This window comes from Salmo salar, chromosome 16 (assembly GCF_965601325.2).
Source record: "Salmo salar chromosome 16, fSalSal1, whole genome shotgun sequence".
Classification (NCBI taxonomy): Eukaryota; Metazoa; Chordata; class Actinopteri; order Salmoniformes; family Salmonidae; genus Salmo; species Salmo salar.
Genome location: NC_138306.1, coordinates 19,779,611 through 19,805,381, shown reverse-complemented (window position 1 = coordinate 19,805,381; position 25,771 = coordinate 19,779,611). Strand labels below are relative to the sequence as shown.

The window sequence follows — 25,771 nt, the reverse complement described above, 5'->3', positions numbered from 1 at the left end:
TTAACAGTCTGATGGCCTTAAGATAGAAGCTGTTTTTCAGTCTCTCGGTCCCAGCTTTGATGCATCTGTACTGGCCTCGCCTTCTGGATGATAGCAGGGTGAACAGGCAGTGGCTTGGGTGGTTGTTGTCCTTGATGATATTTTTACCTTCCTGTGACATCGGGTGCTGTAGGTGTACTGGAGGGCAGGTAGTTTACCCCCGGTGATGCGTTGGGCAGACCGCACCACCCTCTGGAGAGCCCTGCAGTTGCGAGCGATGCAGTTGCCGTACCAAGCGGTGATACAGCCCGATAGGTTGCTCTCAATTGTGCATCTGTAAAGGTTTGTGAAGGTTTTAGGTGAAAAGCCCAATTCTTTCAGCCTCCTGAGGTTGCGGCTTCTTTACCACACTGTTTGTGTGGGTGGACCATTTTTCAGTTTGTCAGTGATGTGTACGCCGAAGCTTTCCACCTTCTCCACTGCGGTCCCGTCTGTGGATAGAGGGGTGCGCCCTCTGCTGTTTCCTGAAGTCCATGATCAGCTCCTTTGTTTTGTTGACGTTGAGTGAGAGGTTATTTTCCTGGTACCACACTCACTCCCAGAGCCCTCACCTCCTCCATGTAGGCTGTCTCGTCACTGTTGGTAATCAAGCCTACTACTGTTGTGTCGTCTGCAAACTTGATGATTAAGTTGGTGGTGTGCTTGGCCTAGCAGTCATGGGTGAACAGGGAGTACAGGAGGGGGCTGAGCACGCACCCTTGTGGGGCCCCAATGTTGAGGATCAGCGAAGTGGACGTGTTGTTTCTTACCTTCACCACCTGTGGGCGCCCGTCAGAAAGTCCAGGACCCAGTTGCACAGGGCGGGGTCCAGGACCGAGTTGCACAGGGTGGGGTTCAGACCTAGGGCCTCGAGCTTGATGATGAGCTTGGAGGGTACTATGGTGTTGAATGCTGAACTATAGTCAATGAACAGCATTCTTACATAGGTATTCCTCTAATCCAGATGGGATAGGGCGGTGTGATGGCGATTGCATCGTCTGTGGATCTTTTGGGGCAGTAAGAAAATTGAAGTGGGTTTAGGGTGACAAGCTAGCTTGTTGTTGCTAGCAAATTTGTCCTGGGATATAAACATTGGGTTGTAATTTTACCTGAAATGTACAAGGTCCTTTTTGTTTGCTGAATCTTTGTAGAATATTGACCAATTTTTAGTAACACAAAATCGTGTGTTCTCTACTATAACAATTCATCCATAGATAAAAGGACCAACCTAGTTAGTTTCTAGTAATCTGTCCTAGTTCTTCTTCTGTGGATTTTATATTGCTGTTGGCAGCCAACTTTAAGGTGCATTACTGCCACCAACTGGACTGGAGTGTGGACCTCATTCATCTTTCAATCACCCACATGGATATATGCTCCTAAAAACCATTGAGGAGATGGGAGAGGCAGGACTTGCAGCTTGTCTAGCATCTAAAATAGAACCATTGCGCATGTCTGTGTGGTCAGCATGTTACCCAGAAAGACTCACCGCTGTAAGCGCTGCCAATGTTGATTTTTAACATGTTGACCCAGGTGTGAATGCTCATGTAAATCAGATATTTTTGTATTTCATTTTAGAAAAATTTGCTAACATTTCTGAAAATGCATGAATACATTTTGAATTCAGGCTGTAACTCAACCAAATGTGGAATAAGTCAAGGGGTATGAATACTTTCTGAAGGCACTCTACATCTCAGTATAAAGTAGCTTCTTTGTCTTTCTAGATGAGAAGATGAGAGGATGCCACCTAAGCAGTGGTGTAAAAATACTTTCAAGTAATACTTCAGTAGTTTTTTGGGGTGTCTGTACTTTACATTTTTGACGACTTTTACTTCACTACATTCCTCAAGAAAATAATGTACTTTTTACTCCCTACATTTTCCCTGACTCCCAAAAGTACTATTTTGAATGCTTATCAGGACAGGAATATGGTCCAAATCGTGCACTTATCAAGAAAACATCCCTGGTCATCCCTACTATCTCTGTTCTGGCAGATTCACTAAACACAAATGCTTTGTTTGTAAATTATGTCTGAGTGTTGGAGCGTGCCCCTGACTATCTGTAAATTAAAAAAATAAGAAAAGAAAATGGTGGTTTGCTTAATAGAAGGAATTTGAAATTATTTACACTTTTACTTTTGATACTTAGGTACATTTGATCAATTACATTTACTTTTGATACTTAAGTATATTTAAAACAAAATACTTTTGGACTTTTACACAAGTAGTATTTTACTGGGTGACTTTCACTTTTACTCGAGTCAATTTCTATTAACTTATCTTTACTTTTACTCAAGTATGACAATTGGGTACTTTTTCCACCACTGCCCTTAAGACACCCACATTAGGAAGCTTGCTCAACAAGAAGCTAACACTCTAGCTGTTATTATTAGTTCTATGACCCAGACCCACTCAGGTAAAACTTCACACAGGGAATAGAGCAGGAAATAAATCAGACTCTTTCTCAGTTGTTTTCTCCTTGAATCTGGGGCCCTGTCCAGAACCCAAGACAAAAAAATCAAGGACAATCAATAAAATACTTAATTCAACCTGAATTTCAAACAGGGTTAGGGTTGAGTGCCCTCTGGTGGAAATCTGGTATTTTGACAAATGGAACCAGACAGTAACCACTTATTACTATTAACTATATTTGATTAACTGAGTTTATAGATATTTAATAATATTGACAATAAAATGTATACTTTTACTAGCTTCAAGGCTAAGAGCACATTCATTTCTCAGTTGCAGGGCATAGCTCAAGTAGTCAGTTCTTCATTCATCTTATATCGACCTTGAGGTAATTTGCCTTGTTAATCGCAAGTTGGAATATTGAAATGATGAGTTACGCATATTCTATGCCATGTCAGGATTTGTGGCCCTCTAATCAAGCCTAGTAAATTCACATGACTCAACCAATATTGAAACAAATGTATCCCAGTCCCCAATCAGTGAGTGGTGATATGTGCCAAACTAGTTAAGTGACTCGTCCTTGAATTATGAGGTCCAGTTAAGCAAAAGGCACAGAACAAATCACATTTTGAGGGTCACGTGTTGAGGGTCAACGTGACGGATGTGTTGTTGCCTACCCTCACCACCTGGAGGCGGCCCGTCAGGAAGTCCAGGACCCAGTTGCAGAGGGAAGTGTTCAGGGACTTAACTTAGTGATATCTTGGAGGGCATTATGGTGTTGAGTACTGAGCTGTAGTCTATTAACAGCGTTCTCACATAGGTGTTTCTTTTGTCCAGGTGGGAAAGGGCAGTGTGGAGTGCAATAGAGATAGCGTTGTCTGTGGCTCTGTTTGGGCATTAAGTGAATTGGAGTGGGTCCAGGGTTTCTGGGATGATGGTGTTGATATGAGCCATAACCAGCCTTTCAAAGCTTTTCATGGCTACAGATGTGAGTGCTACGGGACGGAAGTAATTTTGACAGGTTACATTGGTGTTCTTGGGAACAAGGACTATAGTGGTCTGCTTGAAACCTGATGTCTGTGCTACATGTTTTCTTTTTAGAACAACCCCCTTTGTCAAACTGTTTTATTTGCTTATTGCTGATTGTCATAAATTCACTGACATTGGGATTGAAGAGCCAGAGAATGTCAAGGCTCTTTTTATTTTCAATAATGATGTTGTTTTGTGGTCCTCTCTGGCTTTACAGGTCTGAATAATGTCGGAACAAGATTTGGCGGAGATAGTGCAGATAGCAGTGGAGGACTTGGGCCAGGGCGACCAGACTGGTAAGATCTATATTACAGACCACTAAGTTCTGTCCAATCACCATAACTAGGGCCATGTGACCTGACAAGGAAAACCACAAAGGGGAAATTGCTGGCTCTCGATAAATGTCATGCTAATACATCCAAAAATGTCTCTATACATCCATTTGTCTGTATTGTAAAGGAAGGGTCAGCACTGACTAACTATCCATTGGCTAAAGGTGAAGCTTCAATTCTGGCTTTAGATGTTTTATTTTAATGGCAGCTACTACCCATGTGGGTACATTAGCAATGGTCATAGAAATTGTTAAAAGGTTTTAAAAACAATTCTAATAAATTGACAATGGATTTTTACAATCTATCAGATATCGACAGAATAATAGCACATCATCTTTTTTACTCTCATGGACAAATAATGGGGTTCAGGGAGGTGCGTTGGGTCATTGTCCTGTTGAAAACAAATTATAGTCTCACTAAGCTCAAACCAGATGGTGGGAATTCGGGTGTTAAATTTGTCAAATTTTACTTTCGTAGAATGCACATTAATGTAATGTAGTGTAGTGTGTGTGTATGTATGTATATATATATATTGTTAATGTGTATATATATATATATATATATATATATATATATATATATATATGTTAATGTGTATATATATATATATATATATATATATATATATATATATATATATATATATATATATATATATATATATATATATATATATATATATATATATATATATATATATTGTTAATGTATCAGGTATTTAAAAAATATATATTCTTTGTTAAAATAAAGTAAAAGATATTTGCATAAATAAACCAGGTTATAACCGTTGCAGAAATGTTACACTAAATATCTGCGTGCACTATTTCTGAAAAGACTGCACGCACACACAAATATTGAGATTTATAAACTTGGCACATGCCATATATACACATGTTTCCCGTTATAAATCAGACCTGAATGAAAAACTGTGCACGCTTTAACACACATTATAACTCTTCCTGAATACTGCCCATCATTCACCTTTTATGGTGACAATAATGTTGTTTTTTGCTGTATACTTTGGAAGATTGGAATTAGGCCAAGACAGTATACCTAAAGGGAATATCAATGGCGAACTTGATCAAATGTCTTTGGCGGTGTTGGCAAAATTATTTATTTGCAGTGATATTTGCTGTATCGACCGTTTCAAATTGTTGTGGACCTGTAAACAGATTGTTTGAATTCAATAATGTTTTGCATTTACTTTCTCCTGAACCTAAATATGCTGCATGCCTGCGATTTCTGAAACGTTGTCTACTCTGAAAAAAAATGAAAACAACAGTAGGCCTATTTACTGTGGTAGCCTATACACTTCAATGCAAAAGATCAACTGTCTATTCAACTGTTAAATTCTACTGTATGTTATAAGCCGTGCTTCCTTTCGGATGCATAGAGCAAAAACGTGAAATTATAATAATCTAATAGGCCCAATGAAATGAGAGATGCACATGGTAATTTGTTGTATGGCTATTTCGGGAATATGAACTCATGGCCAGAAAAGGTAGAATGGTTATGATATACAGTACCAATCAAAAGTTTGGACACACTTACTCATTAAGGGTTTTTCTTTATTTTTACTATTTACTACATTTTAGAATAATAGTGAAGACATCAAAACTATGAAATAACACATAGAATCATGTAGTAACCAAAAAAAGTGTTAATATTTAATATTTTAAATTCTTCAAAGTAGCCACCCTTTGCCTTGATGACAGTTTGCACACACTCGGTGTGCAAAACTGGAATGCTTTTCCAACATTCCAGAAGGAGTTCCCACATATGCTGAGCACTTGTTGGCTGCTTTTCCTTCACTCTGTGGCCCAACTCATCCCAAACCATCTCAATTGGGTTGAGGTCAGGTGATTGTGGAGGCCAGGTCATCTAATGCAGCACTCGATCACTCTCCTTCTTGCTCAAATAGCCCTTACACAGCCAGGAGGTATGTTGGGTCATTTTCCTGTTGAAAACAAATTATAGTCTCACTAAGGTCAAACCAGAGGGGATGGCGGATCGCTGCAGAATGCTGTGGTAGCCATCCTGATGAAGTGTACTTTGAATTCTAAATAAATCACTGACAGTGTCACCAGCAAAGCACCATCACACCTCCTCCTCCATGCTTCACAGTGGGAACCAGACATGCAGAGATCATCTGTTCACCTACTCTGCATCTCACAAAGACACGGCGGTTGGAACCAAAAATCTCAGATTTCGACTCATCAGACCAAAGGACAGATTTCCACCGATCTAATGTCAATTGCTCATGTTTCTTGGCCCAAGCAAGTGTTTTCTTCTTTTTGGTGTCCTTTAGTAGTGGTTTCTTTGCAGCAATTTGACCATGAAGGCCTGATTCACACAGTAGTATCTGAATAGTTGATGTTGAGATGTGTCTGTTACTTGAACTCTGTGAAGCATTTATTTGGGCTGCAATCTGAGGTGCAGTTAACTCTAATGAATTTATCCTCTGCAGCAGAGGTAACTCTTGGTCTTCCTTTCCTGTGGCGGTCCTCATGAGAGCCAGTTTCATCATAGTGCTTGATGGTTTTTGCGATTTTCGTTTCTCTTTGCTTATTTGAACTGTTTTTGCCATAATATGGACTTGGTCTTTCACCAAATAGGGCTATCTTCTGTATACCACCCCTACCTTGTCACAACACAACTGATTGTCTCAAATGGATTAAGAAGGAAAGGAATTCCACAAATTAACTTTTATTAAGAAGGCATACTTGTTAATTGAAACGCATTCCAAGGGACTACCTCATGAAGCTGTTTGAGAGAAGGCCAAGAGTGTGCAAAGCTTTCATCAAGGCAAAGGATGGCTACTTTGATGAATCTCAAATATATTTTGACTTGTTTAGCACATTTTTGGTTACTTGATTCCATATGTGTTATTTCATAGTTTTGATGTATTCACTATTATTCTACAATGTAGAAAATAGTACAAATTAAGAAAAACCCTGGAATGAGTCGGTGTGTCCAAACCTTTGACTGGTACTGTATGTATTATGTTTATAAATGAAATATTGTCTAGGCTACTCGATACATTTGACCATTATAGTTTTCAGACGTAGCCTACAAACGTCAATAGAAAAGGTGAACAGTCTGTTAAACTGTGCTTCGGATCGGATTGTATAGAATGGTAGCCTATACAAACTTGTTGTAGGCCTATACACTATTTTGCGAGTATGAAACCATCACAGTCAGAAAAGGTGAGGAAGTTATTCTGCAATGATCATGGAAATGAAATAAATAATTGGAAATAGATTTATAATTATTTTAGAATGCAAAGATAAAATAAGTCTACTTTTGCTCTTCTCACTAACAACAAATGATTGCATCTTATTATATTTAGCTACCTGTTTTTTTGTTATGAATATGTCAAGATATAGTCCCCATTTGCACAAGGCTACCATTAGAAACTGTGCGTACGCACGGTACATTTGCGTACGCTAGGGTACATTTGGATAAATCACTTTGAAAGAGCTACATACAAGCAGCAACAGTGCATCTTTTTTTTATGATTGTGTGTGACTGCATGTGTGATGTGTTAGATGTGTTGGACAATCATGAAGATTCTGATGACAAGCCTGACAGGAAAAGGCCAAGGGTGGACAACAGCACCCAGGATGCCTCTCTAAAGGTAGGTTACTCATGGACTACTTTGGGGGTATATTGGATATGATATGCAGTTCTAAGCTGAGTCAGTCATGTGAGCATGTCAGTTTGTTTGTCCTATGAAAATAAATCTAATTGCATTGATGTAGTGTTACGATCCCAAACAAGAACTCCAAAAAACACTGCTCAACAGAAAAAGGGAACAAAATAATGAGCCACTGACAACCAGTACAAAACAGGTGGGGTTTTAAAATGGGTTCTGAAAGGCATCTATGGGGGGTGCCTACTGTCTGGGTGCTGGCCAAGTAAACTCAGGTAGGGTCTTAACGCCCACGAGATTTGCCATATAACGGAGAAATAAAAAAAAAAAGAAAACCCGCTCCAACTTCGGTTAGAAAGTGAAAATAAACATGGTGGAGGGATACATCTGAGGTGAGGATTTACAGATTTACTCCCGTGTACACCTGTGTCACGGCTGGGGTCCGCCCCTATATATAGACCCCATGGCCGCGACACACATTCTCCTTAATTTTCTCAGCGGACGTCCGTATGGTTTGAGGTACAAACTTTCTGAAGTTTGCTTGGTAAGTCACTGGTAAGTGTAATATCTTGCGTGGAAGTATACTCCCTGGCTGTTTGCAGCCTGGAGCAGCTGGCCACAACATGGCCGCCCCTCCTCTTGAGTGCTCCACTCGCTGCACGTGGTTGATCTGTATCTTCCGCCCGTGGTTTGTCGTACTTGTGTTTCGCTAGCGTTACACTACGACTCTGTGTGCACCCATTAGTATGGTGGCTCTTGCTGCCACAAACTGTAATTCACCTTACACAACTTGCCAACTGGCTTGTTCTGTGTGTGTGTTGTAAATTGCTTTAACATGCTGCTCCCAATGCCATAGGCGCAGGTTCTCTGCTAATTACCCTGTGGGCTTTTTGTCTTGTTCTTTCCCCTGCAGAGTGTAAGAGTATCTCGGTGGGCTTTCCACTACGTTGAGACATTAACTTTGGAGTTCCTCTTGGCGTTCCCCTAGGATAGGGGGCGCTAAAGCGATTTTTGAAAAAAATTTGTGCCCATTTTAAACGGCCTCCTACTCAAACTCAGAAGCTAGGATATGCATATAATTAATACTTGTGGATAGAAAACACCCGAATGTTTCTAAAACTGTTTGAATGGTGTCTGTGAGTATAACAGAACTCATATGGCAGTCAAAACCCCGAGACAGATCGAAACAGGAAGTGGAATTCTGAATTGCGAACTCAACTTCATCACGTTGCCTATTAATCACACCGTGAGCTATGGTTCATTGAGCACTTCCTATTGCTTCCACTAGATGTCCCCAGTCTTTACAAAGTGGTTTGAGTCTCCTACTGTTAAAACTGAATGAATGAGACGCTGTGGAACGTGGTCACACGGAGAGGGCCATCACCATTATGACGCCGACGCCCCTGGTTACCCTCCCCTTTCGAAACGTTTTGAAACACAATGCAATCGTCCCCCTCGAATCTTATTGGCTCTCTTGTTGAAAAACGCCCTGAAGATTTATGTTATACAACGTTTGACATGTTTGAACGAACCTAAATGGGAAAAAAATGCATATTCTCAAAATGGCTGTCCCGTGGCCGACGGAAGTTTTGGAGCAGCCTTCAGACGCGCTAACAAGAACAAGCTCTTGGAACATAAAGGAGTATTTTTTTCGAACTAAAATACATTTGTTGTGGACCTGGGATTCCTGGAAGTGCTTTCTGATGAAGACAACCAAAGGTAAGGGATTATTGACAATAGTATACAAGACTAGATGTGATATGCGATTATTCTAAGATGGCGCTGACCTGTAACGTTAGCCTATTTTTCAGAGTATCGCATCCCCTTTCATCGCAAAGTATGATTACCCAGTAAAGTTAATTTTAAATCTGGCATTACAGGTGCTTTCAAGAGATATTCATCTATAAATCTTAGAATGACAATATTACATTTGAAAAATGTTTTCGAATAGTAATTTAGTAAATTGTAGCTCTGTTTCATCGGATGCATTTGAGGGAAAATAGTTAGTCAACGTTACGTACCGATGTAAAATGCTGTTTTTATATATAAATATGAACTTTATCGAACAAAAGAATGCATGTATTGTGTAACATGATGTCCTAGGTGTGTCATCTGATGAAGAATGTCAAAGGTTAGTGCTGCATTTAGCTGTTTTTTGGTTATTTGTGATGCATGTGGTTGGTCGGAAAATGGCTATGTGGCTACTTTTATGATATACTCCTCTAACATAATCTAATGTTTTGCTTTTGCTGTAAAGCCTTTTTGAAATAGGACAACGTGGTTCGATTCAGGAGAGGTGTATCTATAAAACGATATAATTAGAATTTTTTTAATTTATTTTTTAATTATTAAATTTTGTTATGCTAATGGCGATATGATTTTTCGCTGGATGTCAGAGTTACTCCATCATATGGTGCTGTTTTTACTGTTTGCATATTAAAACCGGCTAGGTAATATTGCAGTTGGCGTAAAACAAAAACAAAAAACTAATAAATCAAATCCATGACCTGGTAATTTATCCCTCACCGGGTTCCTATTCCTTCAAGCGGGTCACGACATAAGCTCTCCCAGGGCGTCACACCCCTGCTCCGTGGTCTTGTTGGCTTGGCTGAGCTTATGGCTTCCCTTTGTGACAGGTGTGATGGTGGCATCCCCTCTGGGGAGAGGGCGGTGGAGCGCCCTACTGGATGCCTGTTTGTGTGGTGTTCTCAGAACGCCTGTGCCTGGCACGATTGGAGGCCATGCGCGAGTGGGTCGGCCAGACTCGGGCTCAGGCTGGGGACGAGCTCCCTCCCTCAGGAGTGGTGTACCAGCGAGCTGTTAGTCCCTCTCCTGGGCTCAGTATCCCTCCTAGGAAGCATGGCTGGAGCCACCGCAGGCAGAGCCCATCTGCTGCCAGTCCTGGATGGGGGCACGAGTCGGACCGCTGGGACCACCTTGAACGGAAAGTGCATGCCCTGCATTAGGAGGTTGATACCTTCGATGGCGATGACAGCTGTTCCCTGTTGGCCAGTGATATGCTGTTCCTGGGGGACAATGCTGGCACTGTTCACCACCGTGAGCGGAGCTACCAGGCTGACAGGCTATCAGAAGCCGGCAGCGGGGCTTCATCGCCCCCAGCGGCTCGAGAGGCTATGAGGAGCCTACTCACTCGAGTAGCCACTGCATTGGACATCAAACTGGTGGACAGTGATGACTCTCCATCTGTCCCCATCTCTGCTGAGTTCTGCGAGCCCTTTCAGGAGAACTGGGCCTCTGTCAGGGGGCTCTTCCGACTCACAGCAAAGACTGGACCATGGAGTTATGTTACGAGTCACTCGGCCTCCGGGAGTACCCAACCATGGACGCCATGATAGCTGCCATGGTCCTCCCGGACTGGGAGATTATAGTGTGGAACCTGCGACTGAAGCCGGGACCCCCCAGAGTCTTTGATGTGGACTTGAAAGCCACATATTGGATCCCTCTGCTCTGTTGGCTGCCTTACAAAAGCGGCCATGCTGCTGCAAACCTACCTGCAGACTCTGTTGCCCTGGCTGCGGGGAGTTCCTCCGGGAAGCGATGGAGGTGTCTCGCCTGGTTTCCCTGCTCCAGAGGGATGTGGCCTGCGCCAACGGATGGGCCATGGCGCAGGTGGTTACTTCCCGGCGCCATCTCTGGTTGGCCCAATCTGCCATCTGCCAGCTGCTCTCCAGAGCTACTCTCCCCATTACCCCAGGGGTTGATAACGTTCTGGAGCAGACCGATAAGGCTCGTAGGGACCGGGAGACCCTGAGATGGTTCATGTCACTGCCTCAGGCACCGGGTCCAAGGCAGATGGACCGTCACCTTCCACCTGCACCCGAACGACAGTGGGGTCCCTCTCCTGCCCCATGGCCTCGTGCTGAGGGACGACAGCGGGGAGGGGCACAGCGCGCGGTGGAGCAACAACCTGTCAACCGTCACCGCCATAGGGACATGCCTGTGGGACCCAGGCGCTCGTGGTGCCAGAGGAGAGGAGGGCCCTGGCAGGACCCCTGACACACCCTTCCCCGGCCTCGGCCGCTTCTCCTGGTCTCAAAGAATGTGGAGTCTCTCTGGGTGTTGTCCAAAATGCTTGAGGGGTACCGACTCCAATTACACTGCCGGCCCCCGTCCTTCAGGGGCCTTCGTGTCACCACGGTGGCTGACCCCCTGAAGAAAACCCCGTGGCTGGAGATCTCCTTACTTCTGGACAAGGGTGCCATCTGCAGGATCGAGACATCAGAATGGCTAGGTGGGTTCTACTCCACTTATTTTGTGGTCCCAAAAAGAGACGCAGGATTTCGACCGATTCTGGACCTCCGCAACCTCACTGGGTATTTGAAGATACTGAGGTTCTATATGCTGCCCGCGTGTTGCAGGCCGTGTCCAGGGACTAGTGGTTTGTGACGCTGGAACTGAGGGATGTGTACCTCCATGTTCCTGTTCACCCAGCTCATTGACAGTACCTCCGATTCACTTTCGAATGGATGGCTTACGAATTCGTGGTTCTTCCCTTCGGCCTCTCCTTGGTACCCCACACTTTCACAAAGTGCATGGACGCTGTCCTGGCACCTCTCACGTCCAGAGGATTGTTGATCCTCAATTACCTGGACGAATGGCTGATTTGTGTCCTGACCAAGACCCAAGTCCAGTCAGACTGAGACATGTTCCTGACCCACATCGGTGGGCTGGGCATTACTGTAAATGACGAGTCGTCTGCCTCCCGAGTGCCGCAGTGGTCTAAGGCACTGCATCGCAGTGCTAGCTGTACCACTAGAGATCCTGGTTCGAGTCCAGGCTCTGTCGCAGCCAGCCGCGACCGGGAGACCTATGGGGTGGTGCAAAATTGGCCCAGCGTCGTCCGGGTTAGGGGAGTGTTTGGCTGGCAGGGATGTTCTTGTCCCATCGCACTCTAGTGACTCCTGTGGCAAGCCGGGCACAATGCACGCTGACACGGTTGCCAGGTGTACGGTGTTTCCTCTGACACATTGGTGCGGCTGGCTTCCGGGTTAAGCGGGCATTGTGTCAAGAAGCAGTGTGGCTTGGCTGGGTTGTGTTTCGGAGGATGCACGGCTCTCGACCTTCGCCTCTCCCAAGTCCGTACGGGAGTTACAGCGATGAGATAAGACTGTAACTACCAATTGGATAACACAAAATTGGGAAGGAAAAGGAGTAAAAGTAAAAAAAAAAATATATATATATATATATATATATATATATATATATATATTAAAAAGTGCCGAAGGGTGGCCCAGAGGGTGGCCTTCTTTGACATGGAACTGGACTCAGTCCTCATGAGAGCACGCCTGCCCACCAGAAGGGTTCAGGCGATCTTATCTTGTCTCGACCACTTTCGGCATGGGCGGGTGGTATCCACCCTGACCTGCCATTGCCTGTTGGTCTTGCTGACGGCGGCCTCGTTGCTGATTCCCCTGGGCCTGCTCCATCTCCGGCCTCTTCAATGGTGGTTCAACTCCCACCGGTTGCACCCAAAGCGCCACCGTCACCGCCAGCTGCAGATGACCGCACAGTGCCACACGGCATTGTTGAGGTGGCGCTGTTGCTCCTTTCTCTCAGGTGGGGTGGAGATGCTGAGGATGTGCCACCGGGAGCTGGTCAGCACAGACGTCTCCCAGATTGGCTGTGGGGGGGGGGGGGGGGGGGGTGACCAAGGGCAGGTCGGCCAGCGGCTGTTGGCTACCCCCTTGGAGCGGCAGGCACATCAATACACTACAGCTCCGAGCTGTACTGCTGGCCCTGCGGTCTTTCCTTCCACATCTGAAGGGAATGTCCTGGTGAGAACGGACAACAACACTGGTGGCTTACATCAACCATCAGGGTGGACTGAGGTCCCACCGCCTCCATCTTATGGCACGGGAGCTCTTTCTCTGGGCTCAGGGACGTTTAGCGTCTACACACAGCGCATGTACATGGCATCCTGAATGTGGCAGCGGATATGCTCTCGAGGGAGGGCCCGCTACCTTGGGACTGGAGCCAACATCCCCAGGTGGTGCAGCACCTGTGGGACAAGTTCGGGAGGGTGCAGGTGGACCGGTTCGCCTCCCTGGACAATGCAAACTGCCCCTTGTGGTACTCCATGTCAGAGCCACCAGGGCCTCTGGGCTTGGATGCTCTGGCTAATGATTGGCCAGGGCTGGAGCTTTACGCATTCCCCCCTTTTCTCCTGACCCAGGCTGTGGACAGGACCTGGATGGCGGAGCATCGTCTGCTAGTGGTGGCCCCATACTGGCCCGGACGACCCTGGTTCAGCCTTCTCCTGTCCCTGTTGTCTGGGACACCTTGGCAACTGCCCCTGAGACCCGACCTGCTGTCTCGGGCCGGGGGAACTCTGTGGTATCTGAGCCCGCACCGCCTCAGTCTGTGGGCTTGGCTGCTGAACAGCACCAATGGTCCATGTTAGGAGTACAGGAGGGTGTAATGAAGACCATGCAGAGCGCAAGGGCACCAACTACAACCGTGACATACCAGATGCGCTGGCGGTTGTTCTACTCTTTGTGCACTGGTATTGAGGTTGTGCCCAAGTCATGCGGGGTGCAGTATGTCCTCCAATACCTGCAGTCTCGCTTGGATGAGGGCTTGGCAGCCTCTACACTGAGAGGGTATTTGGCCGACACATCTGCCTGCCATGTGGGGTGGATGGACAGGCCAGTGGGCCGCCATCCTTTGGTCTCTAGGTTTATGAAGGGGGTTCGTCAACTGCGTCCACCTAGGACCCGCTCAAGGGCGAGCTGGGATCTGGATGTGAGCTTGGCAGCTTTGGCAAAGCCGTTGGAGTCTGCCTCAGTGAAACACCTCACTATGAAGATGGCTTTCTTGGTAGCGATTACTTCCATGAAGAGGGTGGGTGAGCTCCATGCTCTTTCGGTCTGTTCTGAGTGCTACCGAATGGACCCCGGTGGGAGGAGTGTATCTCTGCCCCAACCCTTCATTCCTCCTGAAGGTTCTGTCAGACAGGCATGTGAACATCACTTTTATTCTGTTTGCTTACGACCCCCTGGCAGTGGTGGGGGGAGTCTGGGCCTCCCTCCGGCATGCTGTGCCCTGTGCGGGCACTGGCTGCCTATGCCTATGTGGAGCGGACAGGGTCAGTGAGAACAACAGGCCAGCTCTTTGTCTGCTATGGTGAGAGAGTCCTAGGCGCTGGCCTGTCAAAGCAGAGGCTCTCTCACTGGATCGTGACACGGTTGCGATAGCATACCGCCTGGCTGGCAGGCCAGTGCTGGGATCTGTGCTGGCACATTCAACATGAGCGTCCTGGGCTCTACTGAGAGGAGTGCCCCTCGCTGATTTCTGTGCTGCGGCCAGCTGGGCTTCCTCTTGCATCTTTGCTAGGTACTATCGGGTAAATGTGGCACCTCCCTCTGCGGTTGGTTCAGCGGTCCTGGGCGTCGCCTCCCCTTCCACATTGACGGCCCCTGCGTCTCGATCCCGCGCTGGGACTTCACTGCTGGCTGGCCAGGTCCCTCTAGCACCGACTAAATCTGGTACGGGTATACCAATATATTGTAGTGATCCGATACAGTTAACCATAACCAATGTTACCTATATATATTGATTGTGAGCTATATGGATCACTCCAATCCTCTACAGTGCTAGAAGCGCCTCAAAAATGATGTAGAGAATGTGAGTTGCGGCCATTGGGTCTATATATAGGGGCGGACCCCAGCCGTGACACAGGTGTACACGGGAGTAAATCTGTAAATCCTCACCTCAGATGTATCCCTCCACCGCGGAGTGATGCCAATATATTGGAGTGATCCATATAGCTCACATAACCGTGGTTATATTTGTAACCTTCGTTGTGATGCCAGCTGCAGAGAAGTATTTGGGATTATGATATTTTACTGCAGAAGCGTTACAGGGGGTGTTGAATGGTAGTGTTCTGTCCTCCCAGGCTGTCGGCCTGGGGTAGGATTAGATACTGATAAAGTAGTGCAATGGGGTGGTGTTTTTTTAATGACGGTTAATAGTTGGTAGGGTATTTTTTCCCCTTTTGTATCACCATGTATAATAGATTGTAAAGTAGGTGGTGGCATGCAGCTTTAACTTTTGTTTGCGGTCCGCCATAATACTATAGAAGAAGAACGAAAACTGAAGATTGTAAGAATAGGGCTACTGTAGTGCTTAGTCTCTAAGCTCATTGTAAAGAAGGGAACTTACTTCAACAACCACCAATGTGTAACATGCATTTACACACACACACACACACACACACACACACACACACACACACACCCACACACACAACTCTCTCTCACTCTCACTCTTTCCCTCTTCCACTCTCCAGACCTTGTTGTACTCCATCAGCCAGACGATCTGCCAGCGTCTGGACAACATGGAGGCCAAGTTGCAGATGGTAGAGGTCACGTGCCGGACCCTGGAGAAGAAGCTGGATGCCGTGGTCAACAAGAACCAGGCACCCATCCAGGTCCCTATGGTGGCCGGCTCCCCTCTGGGGGCCACCCAGACCTGGAACAAAGTGCGCTGGTGAGTTGAAGTGTGGACCCGGGTCCATATTCATTAGGGTATATCGTAGCAGGCCATTTTGCCATGACAAACAAAAATGAGAGTTTCTTATTGGACATGTCCAGGTAGTCTTTTCTGTCTCAGTCTGTTTTCTTCTGGTGCCTAATGAATACAACCTGGATAGGACTGGGGATCATGGTGGGATAGAATTCTGGGACTGGTCAGGGTGAGATGAGGACTTGGAGACAAAGGGTGATACACTGGAGGATGTTGACACTGGTTGACTTGTACTTTATGAGGGGTGAGGGAGTACTCATTCTCTTTCAAGTGAGTGCTTAAGTAGAATGCACTTATTCCCATGAACACAATTTGACACTGGAGCCTGTTGAGGTATTTGACACAGAAGAATTCCACATCTGCCCCTGCAGTGTTGTTCCACAGACCAATGTGATAGTGAGCCAAGACCGACCGAAGGGTCAGGAGGAGTCAGTAACTCGAGGGGCAGATTCACTGGAGAACCTCCTTAGCAAGTGAGTGACTGACACCTGTTTTTTTTAGAATCGCATATAGAACAAATACTGTTGTGCATGAAACTGTGATCTAAAGTCTGATATACACAGAACCGTCGTAACATGGTGGTCCTATGAAACCTGCAGAGTTTAGTGACTCAAACAGAACCCAGTGGAATGCAGTTTGGCTCGGCCTATGGGTCCCTGTGTTGATACCTCGCTCTAACTAAGCCTCTGTGTTTGTTCCATCAGCACAGTGGGCGGGCGGAGGCAGAACACGTTCTTGGTGAAGGTACCGGCGCCGGAGGACAGCCAGGAGGAACAGGAGAGCGGATCAGAGGCCAGCGACTCAGTGTCCAACAGTGGCCAGGCCAACAACTCCCAGAGCACCCAGAACGTCACCCTGATCACCCTCAACTCCGAGGGTACGACCCTGTCGGAGCGTGCACACGTGATACATGCATGCACATACACAAACCTTCACAGAAAACCAGAAACATGCACACACAGAGAAACTCAGAAACCACACACATGTCCCAAACATGGTTTGAAGTGTGCATTGTAAAGAAAAAGCCACTTGATCTTTTCATCCCTGTCCCCATTTTGTGAATCGGGCTAGAGTCTTCTTAGTTAGACAGATACATCAACACATTTGAACTCCAATGCAGCTGGAATTTGATTTCTGGATGTGATATGTTGCCTGGCACTTCTTCCTTAACGCCCAAATACTACCACCTGTGTTCGTGTATAATGGTGCTGTGTTGACGTTTCAGTCTGTATCATTCCCAGCGCATTCCCATCTGTTGTAGCTAGTGTCTCACACAGACTGTTTTTAAGTCTTCTAGGATGGTCTCACTCTGTCGAGTCAGCGGCTTTCCCAATGGTCACTGACACGCCTGAGGAGAGGAAATGTTTTTCTGATTGAGCAAAGTCTCTCACTCTGCAGCTCATGCTGTTGTTTTTGTTGTTTGGGCTGTTTTGAGTGGTTTCTGGAAGTTCCTTGGTTAGCTTCAAAGACGTTCCATGCATACATATTCATTTATTTGCAGCTGCAAGTTTCCATGGTGACGTGTCTTTGTCAGTGTTAGCCGGAGGGCACCATGTGGCTTTCAAAAAGGGTGTGCGTGTGTGCGAGATCCTTCCACTTTTTATTTATTTATTTTTATTTGACTAGGCAAGTCAGTTAAGAACAAATTCTCCACACCTCTCAAAAGCTTGGGGTCACTTAAAAATGTCCTTGTTTTTGAAAGAAAAGCCCATTTTTTGACCATTAAAATAACATCAAATTGATCATAAATACACTGTAGACATTGTTAATGTTGTAAATGACTATTGTACCTGAATATCTACGTAGGTGTACAGAGGCCCATTATCAGCAACCATCACTGTGTTCCAATGGCACATTGTGTTGGCTAATCCAAGTTTATAATTTTAAAAGGCTAATTGATCATTAGAAAACCCTTTTGCAATTATGTTAGCACAGCTGAAAACAGTCGTGCTGATTTAAAGAAGCAATAAAACTGACCTTTAGACTAGTTGAGTATCTGGGGCATCAGCATTTGTGGGTTTGATTACAGGCTCAAAATGTCCAGAAACAAAGACTTTCTTTTGAAACTCGTCAGTCTATTCTTGTTCTGAGAAATGAAGGCTATTCCTTGTGGGAAATTACCAAGAAACTGAAGATCTCGTACAACACTGTACTACTCCCTTCACAGAACAGTGCAAACTGGCTCTAACCAGAATAGAAAGAGGACTGGGAGGTCCCGGTGCACAACTGAGCAAGAGGTCAAGTACATTAGAGTGTCTAGTTTGAGAAACAGACACCTCACAAGTCCTTAACTTCAGCTTCTTTAAATAGTACCCGCCAAACACCAGTCTCAACGTCAAGTGAAGAGGCGACTCCGGGATGCTGGCCTTCTAGGCAGAGTTGCAAAGAAAAAGCCATATTTCAGACTGGCCAATAAAAATAAAATATTAAGATGGGCAAAAGAACACAGACACTGGACAGAGGAAGATTGGAAAAAAGTGTTACGGACAGACAAATCTAAGTTTGAGGTGTTCGGATCACAAAGAAGAACATTCGTGAGACATAGAAAAAATGAAAAGATGCTGGAGGAGTGCTTGACGCCATCTGTCAAGCATGGTGGAGGCAATGTGATGGTCTGGGGGTGCTTTGGTGCTGGTAAAGTGGGAGATTTGTACAGGGTAAAAGGGATCTTGAAGAAGGAAGGTTATCACTCCATTTTGCAACGCCATGCCATACCCTGTGGATGGCGGTTAATTGCAGCCAATTTCCTCCTACAACAGGACAATGACCCAAAGCACAGCTCTAAACTATGCAATAACTATTTAGGGAAGAAGCAGTCAGCTGGTATTCTGTCTATAATGGAGTGGCCAACACGGTCACCGGATCTCAACCCTATTAAGCTGTTGTGGGAGCAGCTTGACCGTATGGTACATAAAAAGTGCCCATCAAGCCAATCAAATTTGTGGGAGGTGCTTCAGGAAGCATGGGGTGAAATCTCTTCAGATTACCTCAACAAATTGACAACTAGAATGCCAAAGGTCTGCAAGGCTGTAATTGTTGCAAATGGAGGATTCTTTGACGAAAGCAAAGTTTGAAGGACCATTATTATTATTTCAATTAAAAATCATTATTTATAACCTTGTCAACATCTTGACTATTTCCTATTCATTTGCAACTCATTCCATGTATGTTTTCATGGAAAACAAGGACATTTCTAAGTGACCCCAAACTTTTGAACAGTAGTGTATATACACTGAGTGTACAAAACATTAAGAACACCTTCCTAATATTGAGTTGCGCTCCCCATTTATCCCTCATACAATCCTCAATTCATCGGGGCATGGACTCTACAAGGTGTCAATAGCATTCCACAGGGATGTTGGCCCATGTTGACTCCAATGCTTCAAAAGTTGTGTCAAGTTGGCTGGATGTCTTTTGGGTGGTGGACCATTCTTGATACCCTGATGAAGACAGCTTGTCTGTCGAAACGTTGGACATTATTTTTGCATCTGAGCTCCTACAGCCTTGCAGACCTCTCCATTATTTTTTTACGTGTTCCACTCCGCTAGCCAGCACCTCGCCTCTATAGGTGTGGACCATTCTTGATACACATGGGAATCTATTAAGTGTAAAAAACCTAGCAGTGTTGCAGTTCTCAACACAAACCGGTGTGCCTGGCACCTACTACCATACCCTGTTCAAAGGCACTTAAATATTGTCTTGCCCATTCACCCTCTGAATGGCACACCTATACAATCCATGTCTCAAAATCCTTCTTTAACCTGTTTCCTCCCCTTCATTTACACTGATTTTGAAGTGGATTTAACAGGTGACATCAATAAGGGATCATGGTGTTCACCTGGTCAGTCTATGTCATGGAAAGAGCATAATGTTTTTTTACACTCTGTGTAGATAGATATAGCTATCCCGTAGGAAGTGTGTTGTTTCCTTGTTGAACTCTGTAATGCCCCAGGGAGATTCCTATTGTTAGAGAATGTCACAACACTCATAATAACCTCTAGAACTGTGTGTTGGTGTACTCCTGATGGTCTCCACAAGGCTGTGCTGTGGTATCAGCAGTAGCAGAGATAGTGAAGGTCTAGGCTTCTATTTAGATTTTTTTATATATATATATATTTTTTACCAAGTATGTATTTGCGTTGTCATATTTTTGTTAAGGGGGACACAGGTACATTATTGATGTCAATTTACACTTAATTTATACCTCCATGTATCTATCTGTAGGCTGCCACAAAATACATTCATACAGAGAAAGGATCATATTGATCACACAGGATTGTGTAATAATAAAGTTGGTATGTAAAGAGAAACAAAACGTGGTGTAGGCCTACCTGTGAAGTATTTTTGCTCTCTGTGTGTTTTCTTATGTGCATGTGTGTTACTGTGTCGATACATAGAGTAGACATCAGAATAAATATTCATTAAAACATTCAGCCCAAAAACATTCACCCATGAAAAGGTGTTAGAGCTATTACTGCTTCACACAAATATGTATTGTAGACACCGACCTACAAATACACACATACACTACATGACCAAAAGTCCTTGACAGCAGCTACTCTTCCTGGGGTCCAGCAACATTAAGGCACTTAAATACAATTTAAAATATTACATGACATTTCATAACATTTTCCACAACACATTGTGTTCCCTCAGGCAACTACTCTACTACCACGTATATACAAAATGAATGTGTACGTGTGTGTAGAGTGCGTGTCTTATCATGTGTAAGCGTGTGCCTGTGTTTCTTCACGGTCCTTGCTGTTCCATAAGGTGTATTTGTACTGCTTGCATCAGTTACCTGATGAGGAATAGAGTTCCATGTAGTCATGTCTCTATGTAGTGCTGTGTGCCTCCAAAAGTCTGTTCTAGACTTCGGTTGTGAAGAGACCTTTGGTGTCATGTCTTGTGGGGTATGCATGGGTGTCCGAGCATTGTGCTAGTAGTTTAAACGGACACCGCGATGCATTCCGCATGTCAACACTTCTTAAAAAAACAAGTAGTGATGAAGTCAATCTCTCCTCCACTTTGAGCCATGAGAGATTTACATGCATATTATTAATATTAGCTCTCCGTGTACATTTTAAGGGCCAGCTGTGCTGCCCTGTTCTGAGCCGATTGTAATCTCTCTTTATGGCACCTGACCACAGGACTGAACATTAGTCCAGGTGCGACAAAACTAGGACCTGCCTTGTTGATAGTGTTGTTAAAAAGGCCGAGCAGCGGTTTACTGTTATGTGGACACCTGCTCGTCCAACATCTCATTCCAAAATCATGGACATTAATATGGAGTTGGTCCCCCCCTTTGCTGCTGTAACAGCCTCCACTCTTCTGAGAAGGCTTTCCACTAGATGTTGGTACATTTCTGCAGGGACTTGCTTCCATTCAGCCACGAGCATTAGTGAGGTTGGGCACTGATGTTGGGCGATTAGGCTTGGCTTGTAGTCGGCGTTCCAATTCATCCCAAAGGTGTTCGATGGGGTTAAGGTCAGGGCTCTGTGCAGGCCAGTCCAGTTCTTCCACACCGATCTCAACAAACCATTTCTGTATGGACCTGGCTTCGTGAAAGGGGGCATTGTCATGCTGAAAAAGGGAATAGCCTTCCCCAAACTGTTGCCACAAAGTTGGAAGCACAAAATCGTTTAGAATGTCATTGTATGTTTTAGTGTAAAACGGTCCCAGACAATTATTCCTCCTCCACCAAACTTTACAGTTGGCGCTATGCATTGGGGCAGGTGGCGTTCTCCTGGCATCCGCCAAACCCAGATTCATCTGTTGGACTGCAAAATGGTGAAGCGTAATTCATCACTCCAGAGAACTCGTTTCCACTGCTCCAGAGTCCAATGGCGGTGAGCTTTACACCACTCCAGCCAACGCTTGGCATTGCGCATGGTGATCTTAGGCTTCTGTGCGGCTGCTTGGCCATGGAAAGCCATTTCATGAAGCTCCCGATTAACAGTTCTTGTGCTGACGTTGGTTCCAGAGGCACTTTGGGACTCGCTAGTGAGTGTTGCAACCGAGGACAGACAATTTTTACGCACATCAGGACTCGGTGTTCCAGTTCTGGGAGCTTGTGTGGCCTAACACTTTGCGGCTGAGCTGTTGTTGCTCCTAGACGTTTCCACTTCACAATAACAGCACTTATAGTTGACCGGGGCAGCTCTAACAGGGCAGACATTTGATGAACTGACATGTTGGAAAGGTGTCATCCAATGACTGTGCCACATTGAAAGTCACTGAGCTCTTCAGTAAGGGCATTCTACTGCCAATGTTTGTCTATGGAGATTGCATGTTTGTGTGCTCGATTTGTATATACCTGTCAGCAACGGGTGTGGCTGAAATAGCCAAATCCACTAATTTGAAGGGGTGTCCACATACTTTTGTTTATATAGTTTTGGGGGTTATACCCAGAGTAGTTTTGGGGGTTATAACTTTTATCACTGCACCCACCCACCCACTTAACTTCCCCTTTCACCTCTCTTTATAGACGACTACCCAGCAGGTACGTGGCTTGGCGACGAGAACAATGCAGAGATGCGTGTGCGCTGCCCAGTGTTGCCGGGCGACATGCTCCACCTCAGCACCAACTGCCGCACAGCGGAGAAGATGGCGCTGACGCTGCTGGACTACCTTTTCCACCGCGAAGTGCAGGCCATGTCCAACCTGTCAGGACAGGGCAAGCACGGCAAGAAGCAGCTGGACCCGCTCATGATCTACGGCATACGCTGTGAGTCACGGACACCAACCCACTCACTCACACACACGCTTGACATGGCACCAGCTGTCAGTGACTATTTGATTCATCTTTCCCCATAGATGTATCATCGGCAGGGCTCAATCCCTTCACCCTCTAGCACTTAGGTTACCCTTTGACCCTGTCATCAACCACTTGTCACAACAGCCACAACCTCAACTCCAAATGCTCCTGTGTTACCTGTTAAGATAGCACTGACCCATGTTGTAGTGTAGCTCCAGTTCCATCCAGTGAGACCTGAATCTCTCTGCATTCCCCAGGCAGGTTAGAACAACACATGCATTCATGCGTAACACATTTTACAACATACCAAACTCCAATTGACAAGCACATGTAGGTCGGAGTGTTCATGATGGGGCCGTAGCTAATGCGCTGACCCCTTTGATTCCTAATTAAGCTTAAATGGGTAATGAGGGAAGCTGGAGGGGAGCCAGGGGAGGCTGGCTGTGGTAGAGGAGTATTTATTGGGAGTAGTCTTTTGTGTGTGTGTGTGTGTGTGTGTGTGTGTGTGTGTGTGTGTGTGTGTGGTGAGAGATTTGGACTCTGTCTCCCCACATCTATTACTGTTTGTTGATCGCAGGTGCCGTGCAGGAGTGGCGGAGTGCGTTGGTGTGTGTGTGTGTGTGCACTTGTATGATGCAGGTGTTTTGTGTGTGTCTTTGTGTAATTCAGGTGTGTGTTTATGCAATTCAGGTATGGTGTGTGTGTACCTGTGTGTGTGTATCTGTGTGTGTGTGTGTGTGTGTGTGTGTGTGTGTACCTGTGTGTGGAGACAGATTTGGGCTGACACTGAGTTATGTGGGGGCTGGAGCAGGGCCAGGTGACTCACTCACAGTAGGCATGTTTCCATTGACCCAGGTTTATCTGGCAAAAGCAACGTCACAAAAAAATCGTTGCATGTTCAATGGAAACGGCAGATATAGCAGAAATGTTCTAAAGATCGCCAACATTTTGTATCCGTTCGACAGGTTAATTTTTCTGTCGACAAACTTTCTTTATTGCGATAAACTATGATGGAAACGGTGTTTTTTCTTATAAATGATGATTGCCAAATCATTTTGAAGGTACACATGGCACATAATGTCACCCCGTAACTATAATGTTCCACCCAACATTTAATTTTAAATGCCCAATACTATTTTTCTTACTATAAAAATGTTTACCCATGCCTGAATTGCTTCGCCTTGCTTTTCTGTTTGGCTGGCAAGTTTAACCATCCAATTATTTCAGATGTACAGGAGTGCAAGTGTCACCAATGCACAGACCATGCTGATACTTTGGCGCATGACAATTGTTAGAATATGGCAAATATAAATTATTGCATTCTATCCATGCTGTCTTTCACGGGCTACCTGAGACCTGAAACAGATAGGTGGCAGTTGCCAATGTATTAATATGCAATTTGCCTAAATGGGTAAACACTTCAACCACTACATTTTTATTCGACACTAGGTTTTTCTAAAAAATGTTTTGTTGGTGTGACATCATTAAGTCCAGCTGTTTTTATTGACACAATGGTTAAATGGAAACTCACCCAAGCAGGCAATTGTCACATCTATTTTATATGCGACCTTTCTAAATGTCGACCAAAAATCGCTGGACAAGTTAATGGGAACATAGCTACTCCTCTGCCTGCCTGTCCAACTGGGACTGGTAAGAGAGCACCTGCCTTTCGTGCCTGTACACGAATGTCAGGCGTTTTGTGTGTTGGTGTGTGTGTGCTAGAAGCCTACCCCCACACCCCCTTCCCCCTCCTCGTGTCTCAACTCTTCCCCTCGGGTGATAGCAGCCTTGTTAATCGGGGTAGAAAGAAGCTGTCAACTCCTCTGTCTCACCCTCAAACCAGCTGCTAACATAACCGCACCCTCTCACATGTTATATATCCACCTACATGGTCCCCAGTGTCGGAGATTGGGATGATATGAGTACTAGCAGTGGTACATGTCCACCTGTACCTTGACCACCAGATTTAGAATCTAGCTAGAGTTTTCAGTGCTTCTGACATTTTCACAGTTCAGGCAGAGTTGCATTGTTAGTGGGACAAGGTTGCACTGTACAAACGACACACAGACTTGGCATGGACCGCTCTCCATCTTAAGCAATTATTATGACCATTTCTACCTTGTCATGGTGAGTTAACCATCTTAAACTGAAGTCATCCTAACATGTGCCCTCGGTCCTTGTTCCCCTCAGGTCACCTGTTCTATAAGTTTGGCATCACTGAGTCGGACTGGTACCGGATCAAGCAGAGCATCGACTCCAAGTGTCGCACGGCGTGGAGACGCAAGCAGCGCGGCCAGAGTCTGGCGGTCAAGAGCTTCTCCAGACGTAGCGCCAACGCACCAGGCAGCTCAGGTAGTCATGATACCTGGGGTCATCGCACACACGCACGCACGCACGCACGCACACTTTATAGTAAAACTAGTCTTTCCTCTCACTTATGTAAGTGTTGGTGTATAAGGAACCCAGTGAGTAGTGCAGATGCAGAGTGTAGCAGATGGTTCTAATCTTCACAACACAACAACGCCTCCTGTCCTCCCCTCCCTGTGATCCATCACCTCTCACCCCGGACCAGAGAGAGTGGGACAGCAGGGGAAACCCAAATATCCTGTGAGCCCACACAAGGGGTGTACAGTCACAGCCCGCTCTTTTCCCAGGCCATGCACCCTGCAGAGCACGTTCTCTCACACTCACCTTAATAAAACTGCTTCGACATTTAAACTAACTTTAAACAGTTATTTATTAATGAATGTAGAGAGAGGGCTAACACCAAAAGTACAGTCTCCACGAGCCACCAGGCTCTCGCCTCATTGCCAATGGCTGGGCTGGGGATTATTTACATACCTGAGGCTGTGTCCCAGATGGCATCCTATTCACTATATAGTGCACTACTTTTGATCAAGGCCCATAGGGCTCTGGTCAAATGTAGCGCACTATATAGGATTACGGGTGGCATTTGAGAGACAGCCGTGGTCATGCTGAAGGTTGGAATATGGACCTCTTACTGGCAGGAAATGCAACACATAGCTATGATATG

General features: G+C 45.4%; 1 protein-coding gene across 2 annotated transcripts in view; it reads left to right on the top strand.

Moving 5' to 3' along the window:
* LOC106573315 (protein BANP) overlaps nt 1–25,771 on the top strand; it is a 72,613-nt gene that overhangs the window by 6,538 nt on the left and 40,304 nt on the right. For both annotated transcript variants that reach the window (XM_014148265.3, XM_014148264.3), the window contains exons 2-8: nt 3,670–3,748; nt 7,333–7,421; nt 15,745–15,944; nt 16,352–16,453; nt 16,685–16,857; nt 22,468–22,707; nt 24,928–25,089. In XM_014148265.3, the coding sequence (XP_014003740.1) occupies nt 3,679–3,748; nt 7,333–7,421; nt 15,745–15,944; nt 16,352–16,453; nt 16,685–16,857; nt 22,468–22,707; nt 24,928–25,089 (1,036 nt within the window). In that variant the 5' untranslated portion in view covers nt 3,670–3,678. The remainder of the gene's footprint in view (nt 1–3,669; nt 3,749–7,332; nt 7,422–15,744; nt 15,945–16,351; nt 16,454–16,684; nt 16,858–22,467; nt 22,708–24,927; nt 25,090–25,771) is intronic.